This window comes from Pundamilia nyererei, unplaced genomic scaffold (genome assembly GCF_000239375.1).
Source record: "Pundamilia nyererei isolate P.nyererei 1_Seehausen unplaced genomic scaffold, PunNye1.0 scaffold00007, whole genome shotgun sequence".
Lineage (NCBI taxonomy): Eukaryota > Metazoa > Chordata > Actinopteri > Cichliformes > Cichlidae > Pundamilia > Pundamilia nyererei.
This window is the reverse complement of record NW_005187408.1, coordinates 7,636,392-7,657,802: the sequence shown is the minus strand read 5'-3', so window position 1 is coordinate 7,657,802 and position 21,411 is coordinate 7,636,392. Positions and strand designations below refer to the sequence as shown.

The following is a 21,411-nucleotide window of genomic DNA, read 5'->3' as shown; positions in this document are numbered from 1 at the left end:
TCGACGATTTTGATAGTCGACGTAATCGTGACTAGTCGACTAATCGTGGCAGCCCTACTTCCAAGGTTCGGTATCTTGTGCATTCAGAGATGCTCATCTGCATACGTTGGTTGTAACAAGCGGCCCCTTCCCATCTGCTCTAAGCAGTCTGGCCATTCTCCTCTGAGCTGTGACATCAACAAGGCATTTTTACCCAGACAGCCGGTCACCTTGACCATGTCTGGATGCCTAAATGCATTAAATCGCTGCAATGTGATTGGATTAGATTCGATATTTACATTAAGAAACAGTTTCAAAGGTAAACCTAATGAAGTGGCCATCAGTATGTATCACCACAAGAGCCTTAATTAGGGCTTCTGTTGAAGTTAGGGTATAAACACCTTAAATTAAAATGATGAAGAGGACGTGGTTCATCTGTTTTCTATTATGCTGGTGTCTGCAGTGCTGAACACCATTATGCATCGTATTGACTTTGTTTCTGCTTTAGCTCCTGTTAAGTCAGTGATTTACGTTTGTCATTCAGTAAGATTAGTTAAACTGCAGAGCAGACTCAGACCACAAATTATGTAAAATGTTTGACTAGAGAAGGATGGAAATACTATCAGTCATGTTTGATTTATTTCAATCCTCAGCTGCGTAGCCGTGAGTGTAAGTTTAGTTAGAAATGTCTGTTTAGAAATGTAGCATGGCTGCATGATGATAAAGGGAAGGGCATATGATGGAAACATTCTTTAGGAACACGTTACTCCATCCTCCTCCTCCTCCTTTGGAAACTTTTAGTAGTGAGGTTATAAACAATTAAACTGCCTGAAAACACAAAAACAACATTTTAAATTTCTGATAGTCAAGCTATTGCTTCTCGTTTGATGTGATATTACAGCCTAAAAGGTCTTAAAATTAAATATGACATTAGCCACAGCCACTAAATTGCCATTAGATACAAATATTTTGAACAGCTTTTACTGGAGGAGATGGGTGCTCTTTACTCTTAGCTTCAGTGCAAACATTAATAATAAATAAGTATCTAGACCATAATCTTTTACACTGGTAAATTTAGCTGTGCTGAAATAGCAGCATGGCTCTAAAGATGGTTAACGTCAGGAAGTCTGACATCTACTTGGGTTCACAAAAATGTTAACGAATCGTAATCGAAAGTGTTTGGCTGATTAGTTTTATTTACGTGCTGCTGTTATATAATGCACATGGGGTGAAGACTCTCATCTTTAACATGAGATAGGTTTAGAAATGACAGATCACACATTGAGCGTGGTTTTTACTTCCTAAATCCAAAAACTAAATATAGGAAAACGAAAAAAACCAAAAACTTTAAAAACACATCAACAGACAACAACTGGAAACAGCTTCAGGTGCCAGTCATTAGGCCTTTGGGCAGACATCATGTTAGTTATGATTATGGTCATTTTATGCACTTGGATGCGCTTTCGTCTCAAAGCAAGAAGGTTCCTCTCGCCCTGTGATTGCTGGGTTTGGCTCCAGGTCCACAGCAACCCTGAAACTGCATACATGGGTAAAAGTTGGATGGATGGATGACAGTTTTAGGCAACCCTGCTATCTGTCTATCCGCCTATGCTCTATTAACAAACAGCATGTTCCGTCTTTTCTTTAAAAGGCTTTCTGAAACCAACCAGGAGATGATCTGTTCTGTTTTCTCCATTGCAGGTCCACTTTCCAGATGTAGAGCGGGTGGAGTGGCTGAACAAGGTAACGAATCGAGCAGCTGCCTCTTGAATTTGCCTGCTTGAGTGAAGCCCTCCTCGTTTTTCATGCCTTGTAAAAACTGTGGGAAATGGGATGTCTGTTGCCATCTGCTAACTCTCCTCTTCTCGCTGTCTGTTGCCACACTGCAGCACATCTGACTTAACATGCAGGCCCATTCCTGCAACGCTGTGAAATGCATTAACCCTTGCGAATCCCATGATAGCAACCAGGATGTAAATTTGGAGTCACTCCCGAGTATACATTAAACTGAGCAAGCTGGAGATTTAAAACATTCATGTGTTAGTCTTTTTGCTTGATGTGCATGGGTTTGACAAATAGAACTAGACTTAAATAGAACTACACTTTGAATATTTTACTGTAAAGGATGTACCCCTCAATGTTTAAAGTCCTGGAGCAAATACATTTTTATATCCTTTTAGAATAATCATATAATGAATATTTTTCTTTGATTTGTTCCAAAACTCTTTGATTTCTCTCTTTCTGTATCCCCTTAGACTGTGAAACAGATGTGGCCCTACATCTGCCAGTTTGTGGAAAAACTGTTCCACGACGTGATCGAGCCGGCGGTGAAGGAGTCCAACGCCCACCTCAGCACCTTCTCCTTCACCAAGTTCGACATGGGAGACAAAGTGAGCATCTCGATGTGATAAAACAAGCTGCTAGCAGCAGGTGCCGTGGGTCAGCTGATGAGGGTGCGCCGTGGCTAGAACACGAACGTGCATGCATGTCGCTGACATATGCTCTCGTTGAATAAATAGTTTCCGTGCGGGGGTCTGCAGAGGGGTCGACCTTGTGCTAACCACGTGGGGGTTGGGAGGGGTGACGGAGTGGCCGTAATGCTTCCTTATATTATGTTGCAGCCGCTGAGGATCAACGGGGTCAAGGTTTACACGGAAAACGTGGATAAGCGACAGATCATTATGGACCTGCAGATCAGGTGAGCCAACCAGATCATTGTCTAAAAATGTTTATCGTCTAGCGTTCTCTCCTGCCATTATAGTTATAGACACTACTTGCTTGGCTCTTTTGTTAAAAATACAACACGAGAACAACTGTAGTATCTGTTTTCAATGCAGCTAAAGAAACTCACATTGCTTTCATGCAGAGGTCAGTATGTAAATAGCCTCTTTCCACTTAGGTCTGTGCAAGTTAATATCTTCTGCTTTGTGCACACGAGAATCCAGTGTAGGAATAGCATACACAGCAAACAGCATTAAATTCACATTTCCTGGAAAGGATTGGAACTTCAAAGGCCTGAATCAAAGTCTTAAAAAGTGATGGAACCCTGATAGAGGATTTTTACGAGACATACTTTTGCTTTTTATCACCCAGCTTTGTTGGCAACACTGAGATCGAAGTAGACATCAAACGCTACTACTGCAAAGCTGGCATCAAGAGCATCCAGGTGAGGAAATCCCTTTTTTTTTGTTTCATATCCTCATAGAGGTACTTTCCCTTGGTAAGAAATAAGGACTGCACACTGGAAACAGAAACACAGCAGGAAGCAATGCACAAAAATGCTGTTAACTCAAGTAAGAGGTGATCTTGTCAGGTCTAAGTGTTCAGTTTCACTAGACTGGTGAAGGTGAAGACAATCGGAAAAACAGCAGGTAAGACAGGAGGAAGGAAAACAGGGGAAATCAGAATACTATCAAATCAAAACAGGAAGTTTTCATGTCTCTGTGATTAACACAGATAACCCAACCAAAGAGACAAGGCAGAGAGGACAAAGGGAAACACTGGGGACACTAGATGCACAACAAAGAAATAATAAAAATGAAATAGAAACTAAAACTCATACAAATAACATACAGAAACCTAGAGCCATGACAGGTATATCTCCCAAAAGAAAAAAGCTGGTGAATTTACTGTGTGTCACCACCATTACCACAGTTTCTCCCCAGTTTCCAGTCATTCAGCTGTCAAGTAAATGTCCATGCTGTTGTTTTTATTATTACAGGATTAATAATCCTGCTTTTCTCATATATATATATCAACACCTATCAGGGGTTTCTGATGTTGAGAACTACTAGTGTTGTGCTGGAAAAAAGGAAAATGACTTATAATGGAAGCCGATTGTTTCTTATCAAAGTCCAGTAACAAAACAACGTAAATAAAGCAATCCAGAAAACTGCAGGCGCTACCACAAAGACAAGACATAATAAGAAACAATCAGCATACCAAACAAACTCAAGGAAAGATCAGTGGGAAAAAATGAAGCTATCACAAATCCCAACAAGAGAAACACAGATCATAATTCAAAGGAGACATTCTCAGACTTTGAACAGACAAATAGTGTTTTCAAAAGTTTTACTGTTTGTTCTGATTTGGTCACGAGGACCTTTATTTTTAAAAAGTGTCTCTTAAACAAAGTTTTAAACAAACTAAAACAGCTAAACCTTAATTATGTTGCTTTGGAAGATTGCCTTTGACTACACAGCCCAATTACTCTGAAGTATTTTGTGTCTGTGTGTTGTTGTTATTCTTGCTGCTCCTTTCTCCCCTTTGTGTATTGCTGTCGAGTAGCAGCAGGCAGAAAAAAGGCAATCTGTGCTTCTCCTTGGAGACCCAGTGCCGTCAGGTCTGTCCCTGGCCCTGTTATGAAACCCAGGCATACTGTATCTCTGTAGACTATAATCATCCACTAATACATTAGTCAACATTTGAGCTGGATTATATTACAAAAATTACAAAGGTGGGTTTGGCTTCATATTAAGCTTAGATGGGTTGGATTAAACTTTTTAACCACTGCTGCTTTACACTAATAGCCCATTAAACCTGCAAATAAATCATGTGTTGTATTAAATTGCAGTATTTTTTAGCAGGTCCATTATTTTAAATGTTCATATTTTGTTGTTTCCCCTGCCAGTCTCCTGGCAGCCTAGGTCACCATGCCTTTAAGCCATTATTATTCCTTTGGACAGTTTTGTCAATATTGCTATAAATACTCCAGAGTCCAGCAAGAAACTGCCACGGCTCTGTGTGAAATACACCACCACTTACTTTTGGTGTGATCTTTGCACAAGTTATTGCACCTAAATGAAGCTTAACTTTTTCTACCTGTTCTCTTTGACGTTCCAGGACTTGATTTTACCGTTCTGGCTTTGTGTAAGTTTTATGTTCTAAGGAGCTGATTCAATCTCACAGTTAACAGAGCGAGAGAGGAAATAGAGAAATACATTTAAGTCTAAAGAACTGCCAGCAAACACAAAAACAAGAGTACTATTGGTTTTTAGTTTCACAGGGGCTTTAGTCATTAGTATCGGATTTACTGGCGTGATTCACTTTCCATTCGGACAACATTTTCTGACTGTCATTCCTCCAAAAAAGGAATATAACTCCACAACAAATATACTGGCGCTAGAATTCAAACCTCCTTTGTTCCCATTCTGCAGGATTAGAGCAGCTGTGTGGTGTTCCACATGATACATCTAAAGCACTAGACCATAATCCCCATAATTGTCATAATATGTTTTGAAGAAGGTGGAGGATCACACAGGGCAGGTGTGAAGTCAGGCAGCGATAGAGTTTCCAACCTGTCATGCGCTAGAGCTCCAGCGGCACTGCTGCTGACGAATGTCAGGGGTCAGCAGGGTGTGAGTTCCCTGTAGCTTTCTGTTTGTGTTTGTGGATATCAACGTGTTGTTCCTCTTATGTTTCCATAGATCCACGGTGTGTTGAGAGTGGTGATGGAGCCGTTGCTGGGTGATATACCTCTCGTCGGAGCTCTGTCTTTGTTCTTCTTGAAGAAGCCAGTAAGTGCATAAGCTAATAATGTTGAACTGAGTAACTTTATCAGTCAGACTAACTTAACGGAGGAGCAGCTGAGGTTATAATGACACTGCAGTTTGATGAAATGCAGCATGAATAGAGTGGAGGCTGTTTAACCACAAAGCCAAGATGGCATCACAGTTCAGCACATTACTAATTCAGGGTTATACTCTCAATTGACATTCAGAAAGAATGACAACTTTGTGTTATTACATATAATAATACTACACTGGCCAAGGTTGGCATGATTATCCTGCTGTCCTGAATATTTAAAATGCTCCTCTGAGTATTTCACCGTTCTTCCTATGCCTAACATTTCACCTCATAAAGCATCTTGTTTTTGTGCTTTACTTATTCCCTTGCCTTTTAATGCAGATACAATGGACATAGATTAAAGCTAAAAAGGGTCATTTGAGTCAAAGTCACGACTGGATCACAGTAGGATGTGTTTCTTATTATTTGCAGCATTAATTTCCAGCGTAATTTCAGTCTCTTTTACTTCACTGTGCTTACCGTCGGACATTGTTTGTGCTCTTGCGGTGCAAGCAGTGTTCACATGATTTGCATTTACATTTCCAGTTGCTTACGCATCGATTATTTTCCAGTTGAGGCTCCATTATTCTCCTGGTTCAACCCCTAGTCAGAGCCACTGCTGCACAGCTTAAAAACGTTTGACCGATTTATATCAAATGCGAGGGCCCAGTGGAGCTGTAGCGGTGCTTTAAATAGCTGCAGATCAAGCCAGACCTACTTTGGCATATTTTTTTTTTTACCCCAGGCACTGAACTAAAGCTCAAGGTGGAGACATTACTGTTGGAGACTGAAGGAAGAAGCAGCTTCCACTCAGTAAATTCCCCACATGCAAAGATATCCACACATGCATTTAGGTGCTTTAGTCGTCTTTCAGCTCCTACACCAGCAACATCACATTGGGTTCCTGGAGGAAAAAGAAAAAGAATTAATAAAGCAAATTATTGACATTGACATATTAACATTGTGTTCTCTGGACTTCAAGTAAGTCATGTTCTTTTGCCCCTTTGTGTTATACAAGATCTGAGGCTGGGTGCCAAACATAACAGACACATTTCTAGACCATAAGAGGTCTTGGCCATGTCTGGACGGTGTGATTGCACTGATGCAACTCAGCACAGCCTAAATAAAAAGATGCACCACATTCTGCAGTGAGGCAGAAGATATTCATCTACTCCAACTCAGATGACAGTTTTATACTTTTATGTAATGAATGAACGATGAAGCAGTGAAGGATCTGACTGAATCGCAAACACTGTTATTATTGCTATGAATTCTTGTAAGTACTAATTAGTAGATGTGTGTGAGATGTTTGCACTACACACACAAAGACAAGCAATAGAGTTACATTGATTGAATGTGCTGGCAGATCCGATTTTCAGTCAGTTTATGCAGTGGTTTTCAAATGATGTGCCTTGAGCCAAATCCTGCTGCTCCGTGTGATTTTATATCTACAGTGTTATTATTTCACTCCATGAAAAGAACAGCTGGGATTTAAATATATGTATTATTGCACATTAGATAGCCCAGACACAAAGTGAGGAGGTAAATCTGGTCACTGATGAGAAAAAAACCCACACCAAACCAACTAAAAAAAAGCATCTACTAAGGAAAAAACTACTGAGAATACTACCTGTCTCATGGCTTGAGCTAGATCAGAGATGTCGGCGACCTTCAGCCGCTGACATTTGTTCAGCTTCTGGAGGAGTTAGCTAATGCCAAAATGCTGTCAAGCAAGCTAAAAAGGCACTTTGCAGAAACTTCTGTAAAAAAAATCTGAACCATAGGAGCCTAGCCTCGTCAAATATAAGAAAAGTTGATGCTGAGAAGATTAATTATAGGCTTAAAAAAATCAAGGCACACAGTGGTGGTGACAGGTGTTTTTTGACCTGTGAGTAACGATGCCATACTTCCTGTTTTATGTCAATCTTCAGAGTTTAGGCTGAGCTGAACATTACATGATTTTAGCTCTATATTGAGCATGCAGATAAAGTCCTTCTAGAAGCAATCAGCCATCTTGGTAACACCTTTGGTAGTGTCTAAGGAAAACAGGAGGGATCCATAAGTGTAATTCTGATGGTCACTGAGATGCAACAAATGCATGCGTAGACTTCATTGCAAAAAAAGGCAAACAGGTTGAGAAGCAGTTACTCACATAAATCTCTATTCAGGTGTCTTTGAGAGTCACTCTCTCTCTTATCATGTCTCCAGGACAGACATTAGAGGAGCACTTTTGGAAGCTTGAAAGTGTCATGATTAAACTTAAATTGGACTTACTGAGCAGATTTAGGGGATTTTCCAGAGGTTGCGAGGTGGCACAGGCAAAGCGCCAGAGTCCTTCCTGTGCAGGGCTCAGCGCATAAATGCAACAGAGCGTTGCTGGTGACGTCCCAGCCCAGAGAGGAGTAACGGTTCGAATAGACAGGTTTCCAAGGGAGATTCTAGGCAAGGATAGAGGCAGTGGCGAACAGGTGAGGAACTGTGGCACCAGTCCACCAATCCACCCAGATATACTCATTGTCTGTCTGCTTAATCCCAGAGGTGTGTGAAGAATAGCTGCATCAGAACAACTCGTCTTCAGGGTCGAGCAGTGATGCCAAACCCGAGCAGAGCAGCAGCTTCACCTGTAAATAGAGAAAAGGGGGCGGGCAACCAAACCCAGCCCATCCATCGAACCCTGATAAAAATTTTTTTTAAAAAAGCTGTAAAATCGAGTCCTGACATTGTCTGCAGTTGCTCTTTTACCACATGTAGCATATATAAGGAGAGGGTTTGCTTTAGATTGACTTTGCAAAATATATATTTGGTTTCAGCAAGGAGGTCCAGTTGGATATGGATGAGGATTAGGGCCACTGGGAAAAAAATGGGCATGTCTTTTTTTTCTTCCTTTACAGAATTCTGACTTTTTTCTCAATATTCTGAAATTCAAGTCAGAATTCAGTCTTTTTTTTCCAGAATTATTTTTTCTCAGAATTCTGGGATTAAAGTCAGAATTCTAATTTTTTTCTAAGATTTCTGACTTTTTTCTCAGAATTCTGAATTTCAAGTCAGAATTCTAATTTTTTTTCTCAGAATTATTTTTTCTCAGAGTTCTGACTTTTTTTTTAAGCAGAGTTCTGACTTTTTTCTCAGACCTGACCTAATCTCAGAATTGGGAGATTAATCTCAGAATTTTAATCTCAGAATTCTGGAAAAGAAGAAAAAAAAGACGTACCCACTTTTTTTTTTCGGTGGTCCTAATCCTCTTCCATAGCTGGATGATGCATGAGCATGCAGAACACATGACACCTGTTGAGGTTACCTGCTCTTGTCTTACATTGTCTCACATGGTTAAAATCTTTTTTTTTGTCCAATCCACAATGCTTCTATTTACTGTGTTTTCGCATACTGCTCTGCTGGGTAGTGTTAGAAGAGTTCAGGGTTGCACTGCGAGTGTAAGAGCAGCTCAAGAAAACTGGCTTATTCTGTGCAGTTTTCTCACTTTTCAATAGTCTTACACCCCAAAGGCATTAAAATGATAATGTACGAAGAGGAGGAAAACAGGAAATACTCCCACTTGAGAAGCTTTTCAAAGCAGATATTATTTTATCATTTAATCGTTTCACTTAGATTAAAGACAGTGCCCTTATCAACAGTTTTGTTATTCATATATACATCAACAGTCTCTTGATGACTCTTTAAACACAATATGCAGGGAGGGATAGGTGTGTCCTTCCACACCATCCCCTACATCATTTACAGCCCTGCAGTGCTTTCCTCGTCCCTGCAGAGCTCCGTGCATCTGCTGCAGTGTGAGCAGGTTGGACAAAAAAGTAGGGTGGGAAAGGCTCATTAGAAAAAAACATGTCCCTGAGCTTGGAGGAAAGAGCTGATCAAAGCCCACTGAGCGGAGCAGGATATGCCTCCGTCTCAGGTCTCTTTGATTTACTTTGACTGCGGCACCTCATCAAGATTTGACCTGCTGCTAGATTTTCACAGTGCACAAAACTGGAAGGTGCAGTGTTTCCAGCCTCATTATTCTGTAAACTAACAAGACCCCAGACAGATGCTGCTGCTTTAATAAATCTTTCAGGAAGCAGGTGCTTTTGTATTCATTCCCATTCAAGGATCACTGCTTTCTGTGCTTCCGTTGTGACTCATAAACTAATTGTGCACACAGTGCATGCATTTAAACACTTACAGGTCAGTGGACCCCAAATTGAAAACTAAAAGGTAAAAACAATTAGCTTTAATATATGACAGGAAATGTTTGTTTTATACTTTAAGTAGCAGTGTGACGCCATCCTAAATAACCAGTGCAGTGTTGCAGCATAATAGAGGAGCAGGAAACAATAACATCAAGTGTTCTGACTCCATTTAAAGTCATTCACACTTTCTATTCTTACCGTCTAACCCATGGCCACGCTCTCATTTTTACTTCCTTTTCAGCTTGTGGACATAAACTGGACCGGCCTCTCCAATATACTGGATATTCCTGGGCTCAAGTAAGTCAATTCAAACTTCAACTTTTCTTTTCCCTCAAGAAACAAAGCTTAGATTTTAAAGGATTTGAGGACTTCTAGTTTAAGTGAAGTTAACACGTGCCTAGATGTTTGCTGTATAATTTCAGGGTTTTGTTTTTCTCTTTTAAACACATTTTATGTTAAAAAAAAAAAGCTTAATTTTCAGAGTTTCATTCGCATTTAATTTATTAATATCTTCAGCATTGATGAAACCAAAAGTATTATGCATACAGTAGTATCTGTCTCCACTGTTATATTTAAAGACAATATTGTCTTATTGTCCAGTTTCTGGAAAGCTAAATCTCACCAGCTGTAGAGAAAGTATTTTCCACTAATGAGGTTTCCTTACGTGCACGAAGCCTCGGGTGTTCCTGTCCTCGTTACTGCTGTAGTTTATCGCAGAGTTTTGCTAGACTGAGCTGATTTAGATAAACATATCTCTTTCAAACATTTGGAAGCAAACAATGAGATCAAGTGAAACGATGCAGCATGTCTGTTTGCACACACATCACGAAAAACAGGATTAACACAACAGTTTAATGCTCGTACTGGGATAAAACAGGCCGGCTCAGTGGTGTTTGTCTCCGCCGTTTTCCTTATCCTCACCCGTTTTGTTTTGTTTGTATTAAGTGTCTTTTTCCCTCGAGTTGTTGTGTGGGCTGAGCAGAAAATAAATGAGAGCTGATTAAGAGCTGCTAACAGCCCGACGCAATTACACGCTGCCATCTTGAGTGGTACTTTTTTTTTTTTTACAGCTGAAAAAGAAGCTGACAGATGCAATATTGAATGTAGTTTTCTGGGATTTCAGCTGCCTGTTGAACGCCCCCCTGACGCTGACAGACATGTTGACACAGGCAGAGCTCAGTGGACTCTCTTCTGTTGAGTTCTCTGTGGGGGTGAAATGGATCCACAGAGCTTGTGTGCCTAGACGTGGGCGTGTTAGTCTGGGTGTTGATGTGGGTGAGGGGTTAGCTGGGTCTTCGTGGTCCAAATCACAGCTACAGCGCACGCAGCGTCAGCCGTCCACTTGAAGACTTGCCCAGTGGGCCTCTTTTAAACCTTGTTAATAATATTAAGACTGTCATTAATCATACTAGTAGCTGTGATAACATGTTGTTGTTTAGTGGAGTCAGTATTAACCATAATCAACTTCTTAATGTTTTGTATTAGCACAAAACAAAGCTGAGGCTAATGGAAATGTGATTAGCTTTGCTCCCTTCATCTGTACCCTCAAGTATAATTTAATACAACACAGTGCTAGCCTCATAAATTATGCTCCCAGTTAGAGGGGGGAAAAAGGATAACCTGGGATATCATTAACAGCAGGCATAACTGAGAGTTTACAGGTTGCTAGTGCAGTGATTCCCAAAGTGATACCCATAGATTTCTATAAGACTGGAAGTCTTTTTGTAACCACAAGTATTGCATCTGGTGGTGTTCAGATAGAATGGAGGTCTAAGGCATTTCCATGAGAGCTTCATTTTTCAAAGGTGGGTAATATTGTCCTTGTTTATTTTTGTTTTCTGACCTTATTTTTTGATCCTGAACTCATCTCATATCTCAACTTGTATTTGAAAGGAAATATTCAATTTGGTGCTCTTGCGATGCCAACGTTGTCATTAAAGGTTTCTCGGTCAGATCGTCCATTTTCAAAACACCAAGACAACTCGAGACAGTTTGAGACTTCACTGTGGGTTGTAATCAAACACAGTATCCATCCATCATTAATACACAGTCAGTTGTTTTGCGGTCACAGTATAGAGTAGTATAAACTTCTGGTGATCTCTGAAGTGATTTGCAGTTAACGTCTGTGACAATTACTGTGTCGATCTATCCAGTAGCTGCTGGCACATTACTCCAAATTTCAACCTCATTGTGGAGGGAAAGTCACTGATCATTAAAGTCATTAAAGTCTTACTCTGGGGACCATGAATATTTGTAGAGTCTAAAGTGCTAATCTCTTTAGAAGATGTGCTAATAATTTACTCGATCAGTGAAATCCTTTGCCAGCTAATTGAGCAAGAGAAAAAGGCAGGGAATCACTACAGTTGTTAGGATTCATTTCTTAGGGATCACAAATGCTTGTGTAGAATTTAATGGCAATCTGTTTAATGGTCATTTGCTTCTGCAATCAGCCAGAACAAAGTTAACATGGCTGAAGCATTGCTGTACATCGCAGTGATGGATATTTGCTGTCGATGTGAGTCAGTGGAAGGTAAAACACATTACCAGTGTGCATTATGTGAGCATTATAAGTGTTGAGTGTGCAGTCTTGAGTGTTGAGAGTGCTAAAGTGAATAGATAAACACAAAGGCAGGGACAGGGGGGTGTTCCAGTGTTTGCGCCGAGGGAGCAGCAGAAATGGTGCTGATGCGGCAGGAATCCCTTTACACCCTCAGCTCTTAGATGGAGAAAAGCTCCAGCTCTGATCAGCACCCTGCCACTGAATCCTAAAGTCAATGCATGTTTTTCACCTAAAGAGAAGCTGAGGATTGATCAAATGAATGAAAGCTAAAATTATGTTTTGTTTTTTCATCTGGTGTCTGTGCAGCTTTAGTATCACACCAGAGTTTTTTTTCCTTTGAAGGTTTTTATTGGTTTTGCAGGACAGCCTGAGATTCCTGACACATTACATGTATTCCTGCAAGGTTATAATGAATTACAGATATTTATAAATGAGCTTTAACTGTCCTCTAATGTAACCTGTTCATAACCTTCGCATTGTTAATTACATGACAATCCAGCAAACTTGGGTGCTCTTTTTACTCAAATGGCAAATAGCTCGTGACGATGTATAATTCTGAAACCTGAGTTGTGCGATATTTAGAAAGTAGTTTAATTTACTTCTTGGTGTTTGAATCTTTTGCTTAATCAATGTGCAGCCTATGGCAGATACAAAAAAGTAATTGAGCCCAGCGTTTGCTATGGATTTTGGGCTTTGTGCTGACCGATGTTTTCAGTTGATGGATCATTTGGCCTTTAGCCTGTGTTTGGTGATGCTTGTTAGGGTTAGGTGTGCTGTCACAGGAGTTAGGAGTTAGAGTGTTATAGAGGGGTTGTGAGTCTAATAATCATGGAAATTAAATTGTGTGGCACCTTTGAAAAGCAAGGAAAGGAGTTAACTTAGCTAATATAGAGCAATTCTTAATAATCATCAAAGCCTTTAGAAGAAGCAAAATGAAGAGCCTAAAAATGCATTAAATACAAATGTGGTTTTTCAGTACGTTAAGAAAACCATTTTTATTTTATTTTATAACTTTATGTTAATTATAAATTCATTTAACTAATGCCTTATTTATGTGGTATGACCACCTAGGCTGTTTGAGCAATAGGTTAAAGTTTTTAATTACATAAGAGAAAAGTAGGTGAATTAGCCTTAGCTAAGCCTTAGCCTTAGCTAGCCTTAGCCTAGCTTTCACCAGCTAGAATTGATCATTTATCCCCAGTGATAACTTTACATTATTTTCTTGATTGTTTCAAGATTGACTTTGTTTAAGTGGTAGAACTTACTTTAAATAAAATTTAATTAGTGCAGTACACCTAAATATTAAGTTACAATAAACAGGAAACGGATAATGCTGTGGCAAGCTAGCTATAGTTTGATAGCTTGTCACTGCAGTTTTTGGACTTTATGTTTCTGTTTGTCTAAAATTACACACACTATTAATTGTTAAAGATTACACATTTCTGTGTTGTTATTTCTATATGACAAAACAAAAGGTTAAACTTTGACTAAATATGGAGTTTACTGTAGTTTCTCCATGCAGTGATCACTGTAGCAAGTAGAGTTTTACTGTTAAAACTGAAATTTTATCACACAATAACATTTCATTGAAGACCTGAAAATATCTTGGGCCTAATTCAGTAAGACACCAATGATGCAAGTTTCCTAAATTTATAAGACCAATTACATAGAGGCTGTTACTCAGCTGCTGTACGTATTCACTGGTGGGCACCTAGAAAGCACAGAGCACAAGTACATCAGGTGTGTGTTAGCAAATGTCTAGTTTAAAAAAAATTCACCCACTTTTCATCAGCTTACATTTTTGTACTTTTCTTTCTTTGCAGACTATTTTAAAGATTGTGTTTATAGGTGTCCTCAGAAAACATCCACTTCCAGGTGATGTCTTAGACAATTTACAAATGCCCCTGATTACAATGGTCACATTATAATATATATGGACATCTGGCCCATAATAATAATAACCATTCTTCGAGGGACATGCTGAGCAATAACCCAGCATGATAAGTTTTATTGTAATTTGATTTTTTTTGCTAGCCATGATTGCAATTTTCCAGCTGTGCCACAGTAAGTAAATGAATAAAGGAAACGTCTGATGGAAATGTCATCCTGTGACCTCACTATCATTGTTGTCATTCACCACTGAATCATTAGTGGATCAGAGAGACATTCAGACGTTTGTTGGCTAACAGCAGCAGCATGCTTGAACTCACTCCAATTTTCCTGCTGTCGTCGCACATGTTAAACAGAAACATGCTAAACTATGCTTAGATTAAAAGAGAACATTTATAACCGAAGGGCACCCTTATTGTCTTTTAAATAATTTATCGCTTCATTCTGTTTATTTTCTTTTTTTTCCTCCCCTCTCTCATCATCCCCACCTCCCCCCTTGTATTTACAGTGGCTTCTCTGACAGTCTGATTCAAGACATTATCTGCAGTTATTTGGTATTGCCCAACCGAATCACTATCCCACTGGTTGGAACGGTGGAGCTGGCCAAGCTGCGCTTTCCAATGCCAAAGGTACAAATGCACTTGTTACAATACATCCAATAAGGATGAGCTGCTCTTCTAAGTGTTTTAATAGTTCGTAAGCAGACAGTTTCACACGAGGAGCTCATGGTTAGTACGTTAAAGCTCGTCAGTAGTAAAAAATATCTCCCAGGGTTTTGTAGTTAATTCTCAGTGCTAACGCAGAATAAAACTAAGGAACCATAACAATAAAAAATGCAGCAAAGGTTGTATTCCTGGAACTTGTATCCATGGCAACAAAATGAAAAAAGTTTCACTGCAGGCCACATCCTTATTATATTTAAAAAGGTTTCAAGGGTTCAAAACAGGAATAAAAAAGAAACAACTAAAATCTTACCACACATCATATATTCATTACAGCCTTTGGAAAAAAAGGAGACATTGAAAAGATAACAAAGAACTTGTCTTTCTGATATCAGAGGGCAGGATGTTTTGCCAACATACAGTACTGTGTGTCATATATACAGTACTGTGATAAACTCTGAGTCACCCCTCATTTCTTTATATTTTACTTCCAAGGAGCCAGTCTTGAGCAACAGGTCCTTCTACCTCCTTGGCTTTAATGGTCATCTTTATTTACTAGACTTTCATCTGGCAAGGAAGCATATGTGATGAAATGATTTCCATGATAACAATGTAGCCTTGTTATATCCACCATCACTTTTAGGTTAATAAGGCCTTGTATTTTAAAATAAAGACATTTAATATGTTAATCCATTAAAAACTCAGTAGGAAAATTAAAAGTAGATAATGTGCCGCACAATACTTAGGCAAGAAAATAAGAAAATAAACGCAGGTCTGATTTTATATATCAGTGGCAATTCTTACTGCTTTCTTTCAGGCAAATGTTTTTATTAAATATTAAAGAAAGGAAAAACATTTGACAATGGAAAAATTAAACAAAATAAAAGCCCTATTCTGCAGTAGAAAGTCCAGATTAGTCCTCTATTTATCCAGGTAATCATGGGATATATATATATATATATACACATACATATATGCTAATACATTCTAGGTATATGTATGTGTATGTAAGTAAAGGTTAGCTTATTAAATTTACATAAATTTGCATTTCTTTTTCTTAAATATTAAAGTAGCTGTTATGTTTTATTGTGGTGCGTTTTTTACAAACCACACATTTAAATAAAGTCTGCTAAATTATGAATTGTGAAATGAATTAGTATTTTTGTTATTACTTTATTATGGTAATAAGTCATGTTTCCTCTTATACTACTAATGTCCTCCTATTACAGAAATCTTCACGTCTTATCAACTCTATAAGCTTTTTCAGACCTTAACACGTGTCTGCATGGCTCCACAGGGAGTCCTAAGGATTCACTTCCTGGAGGCTCAAGATCTAGAAGGGAAGGATACATTTCTGGGAGGGTTGATCAAAGGCAAGTCTGACCCCTATGGTATCCTGCAGATCGGCAACCAGCTGTTTCAGAGCAAGACAATTAAGGAAAGCCTTAATCCCAAGTGGAACGAAGTGTACGAGGTGAGAGGGATGTCTTTTAGAGCAGGAAGGTCGTTTGTTGCCACTGAAAAAGCTAGTCTGTTTCCCATTGTTATGTGCCATTGTTTTCCACTTGTCTTATTTATACCTCCTGCTGGTTTGCATGACAGGTAATCTATTTATTGACCTCCTGTGCCAGTTTGAATGAGCTTCAGTTTGTTCTTGTGTTCATCAGGCACTGGTGTATGAGCACTCAGGTCAGCATCTTGAGATTGAGCTATTTGATGAGGATCCAGACCAAGATGACTTCCTGGGGAGGTGAGTGTCTTTGTCATTTTCTAACCCGCTGAGATGTTATTGCACTTATTTCATTTAAAACGAAGCTCTGGTGTACCAGCGCTGATAACTGGTAAGAGCAATCTTTGATGTATTGCGGGACATATAGTCAACAAAATTAAGATAAATACAGCTATGTTTACTCATAATGGAAGTGTAGAAGTGTTATCCCCAGTTACTGGCCCAAGGGCAAATTTCATTGATTTTTACCCCAAGGCTGTAATGCTACACCCAGTGCTATTAACACAAAGCAGTCAATCGATATCTGGAGCCCCTGTGTTTAGATTAATTGGTGCGATTTTACTGTTTGCTGTCCCAATTTCCATAATTATTTGTCCTTATTTACAGCCTCATGATTGATATGACAGAGCTGCACAAAGAACAGAAAGTTGATATGGTAAGCTGCTTTGTTCACAATAATATTATCAGTTTAATTACTTTAAAGCGTATACATTATACATCTTAAAGTAACCGTCGGGCTCAGTCATATTGCTTTCTTGTAAGGAGTAAGATGTGACAGGTAAACAGCTAACCAGACTTTAGCCATGAATGACACCCACCAGCAGCTCTAAAGTTCACTCGTTAACACTTTATATGTCGACTCACCTCTGCCAGCCTTAAACGAAGTTACTTTGGTGACACATAATCCCTGTAAAAACTGGGATTATTGGAGAGTACGCCTGCTTAGTTTCAGTTGGTGAGCACAGCAACTTTGCTTGTTTGAGTTTATTTTGTTAGTTTTACTTCAGCTTTTATTAAGTTGAGTTTTAGTTTTTAGTTTTTTAATCACTATGGTATGGTAGCCATATGTCAGAGGCAGAACTTTTTGAAAGCAGTTGACTCACAGTCTTGTAGACATCTGGAGTCTGATGAGTAAAAACGTCCATCAAAGCCTAATCAGGCAATTTCTGATAAAGTTTTACTAAAGTAACAAATATTAAAACTTCCACTATATTTTTTTTTAACTTCCATTAGTTGCTTTTCAAAGTTCACAAAAGTGTTTCAGTTATTTTTTACCAAGAGTCTAGTTTCTATTTTTATTGTAGTACTTAAATGTTTCATTTTCACTTCTAGTTTTACTTTTTTGTTTATTTTTAGCTAACTATAATAACACTGGATATGTTGACTGATATATAGTAATGATAGAAATGATTAGGTAATTATGAGTTTGTTACCTTTGGATTTAAGGTGTTTGAGAGTCCATGCAGATTTGAGATAGGCACTGATCTGATCATCTAAATCTGTCATCGAATGAATGGAAATATTGACGTACTTGTTTGGCCACATTGTTGCAGTGGTTTGATCTTGAAGAAGCAACTACTGGGAAACTCCACCTGAAACTGGAGTGGCTATCGCTGCTCTCCACTTCTGAGAAATTGGACCAGGTACTGCGTGTAACAATAAGGCTTCATCGCTTTAACACAAGGACGTGTTCTCTGCATTTGCAGCTGTAAAACATGTCTAACTTGTCCTTCATGTTTAGGTTCTGCAAAGCGTGCGCGCAGACAGAAGCCTTGCCAACGACGGACTGTCATCAGCGCTGCTGGTGGTCTATCTGGACTCGGCAAAGAACCTGCCAGTAAGATGATGCAATGCTCACTTTAGTTTGACGCTGTAGCTTGTGCAAAAATATAGCTTTAGGCTTACACAGGCTTCTTGTTCTCTACCCAAAACAGTAAAGATTAGTGGTCTGTGTAGTAAAGATTCACATACTTTTACTTTTTTTTTTTTTTTTTTTGTGACTGAAGTGATTACATTACCAGACACTTTATTGGGTACACTTGTTTAACTAATTTATATCAGCCAATCACATGGCAGCAGGTCAGTGTATATAGGCAAGTGCACATGGTCAAGTTGACCTTGTCAATTCAAACTGAGCATCAGAATGGGGAAGAAAGATGCTAGGCAGGGTTGTCTGAGTATTTCAGAATGTGCTGATTTACTGGGATTTTCCCACACAGCCGTCTCCTGGGTTTGCAGAGAATGGTCTGAAAAAGAGAAAATATCCAGTGAGCTGCAGTTCTCTGGGTGAAAATCCCTAGTTGATGCCAAAGGTCAGATGAGAATGACCAGACTGCTTAAAACTGGTAGGAAGGTAATAATAACTCAAATAACCACTTGTTACAACCAAGGTGTTCAGAACAGCATCTCCGAATGCACTGAGTGCCACTCCTGTGACCTAAAAAAAGGAAACCAAGATTTTCTTGACACACTTTGGGTTCCTTAGTACCAAGTGAGCATCATTTAAACTCCACAGCCTACCTGAGTATTGTTGCTGACTATGTCCATCTCTTTATGACCATAGCGTACCCATCTTCAGATGGCTGCTTCCTAGATGATAACACACCATGTCACAAAGCTCGGATCATCTCAAACTGGTTCCTTGAAAATGACAATGAGTTAACTATACTCAAATGGTCTCCACAGTCACCAGATATCAGTCCAATAGAGCACCTTTTTTTGTGTAGTGGAACAGAAGATTTCCATGATCGGTGTTCAGTCAGCCGGTCTTCAGCGATTGTGTGATAATATCATGTCAGTATTTACCAAAAATCAGAGGACTGTTTCCATCAATTAACGCTTTCCTGAAGCCAAAATGAGGTCTAACTTGGTACTCACAAGGTATACCTAATAAAGTGTCGGTAAAGCTCAAGGATTCTGTGTTAGGGCTATATTGGGCAATATTGTTTTGCTTTTGTTAGAGGATAAACTTGAACCTTCAAATTGCTGACTAAATGCATTTTTGACGTTTATGTAATGAGATTAGAAAATGTTTTATAATACCCAAATTGGTCAAATTGACCTCTTGTCTGATATTAGTTTGTTTGTTTTTTTTACCTTTATTATATAAATACTTTAGCTCTTTCAGTTCTCATAACTTCCCCGTTTCCTCTTAATTTTCTTTCCTCTTCACCCAAGAGCGTCTTCTCAGGCAGCTTAGGCTGTGGAAACTTAAGTGAGAGGAGAGCTTCTGGCCTAGTCTTTTGTGAGAGCAATACTTCAGAGTATAAAACAATATGTGTGAGTTCCCCGGTACTTTTCCATCTTTATAGTGCTAGTAGTAGCGGTATGCAATGTTGGGTTGGGTTGAGCCCGTGCAAACATGAATCTTAAAGCATGCGTTAGCTGCATGGTTGTGAAGGAATGTTTACTGAAAAATAACCAGTAACATGAGGCAGACACTTCACTTCAAGGACTCAGCTATACTGTTCCTGCTAGTTAGCCTGCAGCATATTCTTCTTAATCAGTTGCTCAGTTCAAGGCCCAAGTATAAAATGTCAGGAGTAGAAAGAGCTCGCTGGCAGAGCTCATAATGATGTTTCACATTAGTGTATAGCTGTACAGATACAGAAAGTCTGTAGCTTGTTAAAAAAAGATCCAGCACCTTTAAGTCTCCCCTATAGGGAACATCCTCATTATTTTGACATATGTTTTCATTGTTAGCTGTATGCCCTGCTCCAATATCAGCCCAATATCTGCTGCGTCTGATTTATCTAACAGTTATCCATGCTATTCATATTTCAGCACAAATTTCAACACGTTTTTTGTGGGCCTTTCCCCCCCCCTCATGTCTCTTACCCATGCCGAGTCATTCCCGTCCTACTAACTGTGGGTGTGATTTTCTCCCCCAAATCTCCTTGTGGCTTAAAGAGCAACCTGTCAGATTTCACCTATGACGGGTTGAAGCAAGTCTCAGTCTTTAAGGCGCTGAAGGTAATGTGGGAAAAATGGACTGCATGTACAGAACGTACACCCTGTGTCTCACCTGTGCCGGTCCTCAAGTGCACCATCCAGTCATGTGATCGTGATGGCTATCAGACGTGCAAAGTGAACTGTGGTTTTTGAAAAAATGTGCATGAAGATGGATGATCGCACTGACTGTCTGAGCCTTTGTTGTGCCGTCCTGAATTGTTGTCATATTTTCCCTACTTTTGCATGCAGAAGTACAATATTGGTTTCAGGTTTTTCTAAAGTGAAATGATGGGTCACTTGATTGCTTTAAAAAGGCAGTTAACAATGGCACATCTATAGAACAATTCAGTTCTGAGAACACCTTTTGTGCCTTTGTGTTGAAGAACCCGATCATGTTAAAGCTCAGGAATTCAGGATAAGGACTTGATGCTTGTTGGGCCAGCTTTTCCACATTTCTTCTTCTGTAGCTCATATTTGCCAGACAAATACACAGATAAAGTAGACACTAGGTAGTGACACAGATTAGTCTAAGTAAATGTTATGTGAATGCAGCTGTGAGGAGACTGGTAGAAGTAGAAACCGGCTTTCATTATCTTGTTTACCAGTGATCAGAACAGATGATCTAGTGTGTTACAAAAGATACGTTTCAGGTTGCACCATTCCAAAAATCAGTGTTGCATAATTCTAGTTAGCACGAGTCGTTTCCTTTTATTTACCTTCCTACTTCTGGGAAGTTTAAAGCCTCCTATTGTATCGCACTGACTGTGACACTCCCTTTGTTTGATATGAGCCAGTGAAACTCACTGAAGGATTGTGCTGGAGGGCAGCAGGAGTACAAATGTTTTGTTGTTGCACTCAGTCGTTCAGTCTGTGTCACCGTGGCAGCAGGGCCGGCTGCTAGCTGGATGGTAGACTGAGCTGCTGCATCTTATTTTCTTATTAATGAATTTCAAACCACTGTGAGTCTGACACCATTTTACGTGTTGTTTCCTTCAGCCTGTCCATGCTGAGATAAAAATCTATTCAAGTGAAATTGTTTTTGTGGGTGCGTTACCCATATAGTGACTTATAGCTTAAAGCATTGGAAGCTGTGGGATTTTTTTTTTTTGA

General features: G+C 39.3%; 1 protein-coding gene across 4 annotated transcripts in view; it reads left to right on the top strand.

Moving 5' to 3' along the window:
* The window catches only part of esyt2b (extended synaptotagmin-like protein 2b), a 37,787-nt gene that overhangs the window by 6,254 nt on the left and 10,122 nt on the right, over nucleotides 1-21,411 (top strand). For 2 of the 4 annotated variants that reach the window (XM_005722787.1, XM_005722789.1), the window contains exons 2-14: nucleotides 1,681-1,722; nucleotides 2,235-2,369; nucleotides 2,601-2,677; nucleotides 3,073-3,145; nucleotides 5,406-5,495; nucleotides 9,970-10,025; nucleotides 14,687-14,807; nucleotides 16,138-16,314; nucleotides 16,508-16,590; nucleotides 16,957-17,005; nucleotides 17,904-17,993; nucleotides 18,092-18,187; nucleotides 20,260-20,322. In XM_005722787.1, the coding sequence (XP_005722844.1) occupies nucleotides 1,681-1,722; nucleotides 2,235-2,369; nucleotides 2,601-2,677; nucleotides 3,073-3,145; nucleotides 5,406-5,495; nucleotides 9,970-10,025; nucleotides 14,687-14,807; nucleotides 16,138-16,314; nucleotides 16,508-16,590; nucleotides 16,957-17,005; nucleotides 17,904-17,993; nucleotides 18,092-18,187; nucleotides 20,260-20,322 (1,152 nt within the window). Of the gene's footprint in view, nucleotides 1-1,680; nucleotides 1,723-2,234; nucleotides 2,370-2,600; nucleotides 2,678-3,072; nucleotides 3,146-5,405; nucleotides 5,496-9,969; nucleotides 10,026-14,686; nucleotides 14,808-16,137; nucleotides 16,315-16,507; nucleotides 16,591-16,956; nucleotides 17,006-17,903; nucleotides 17,994-18,091; nucleotides 18,188-19,527; nucleotides 19,630-20,259; nucleotides 20,323-21,411 lie in introns of all 4 variants that reach the window. The other 2 variants (XM_005722786.1, XM_005722788.1) reach the window with 2 other exon arrangements.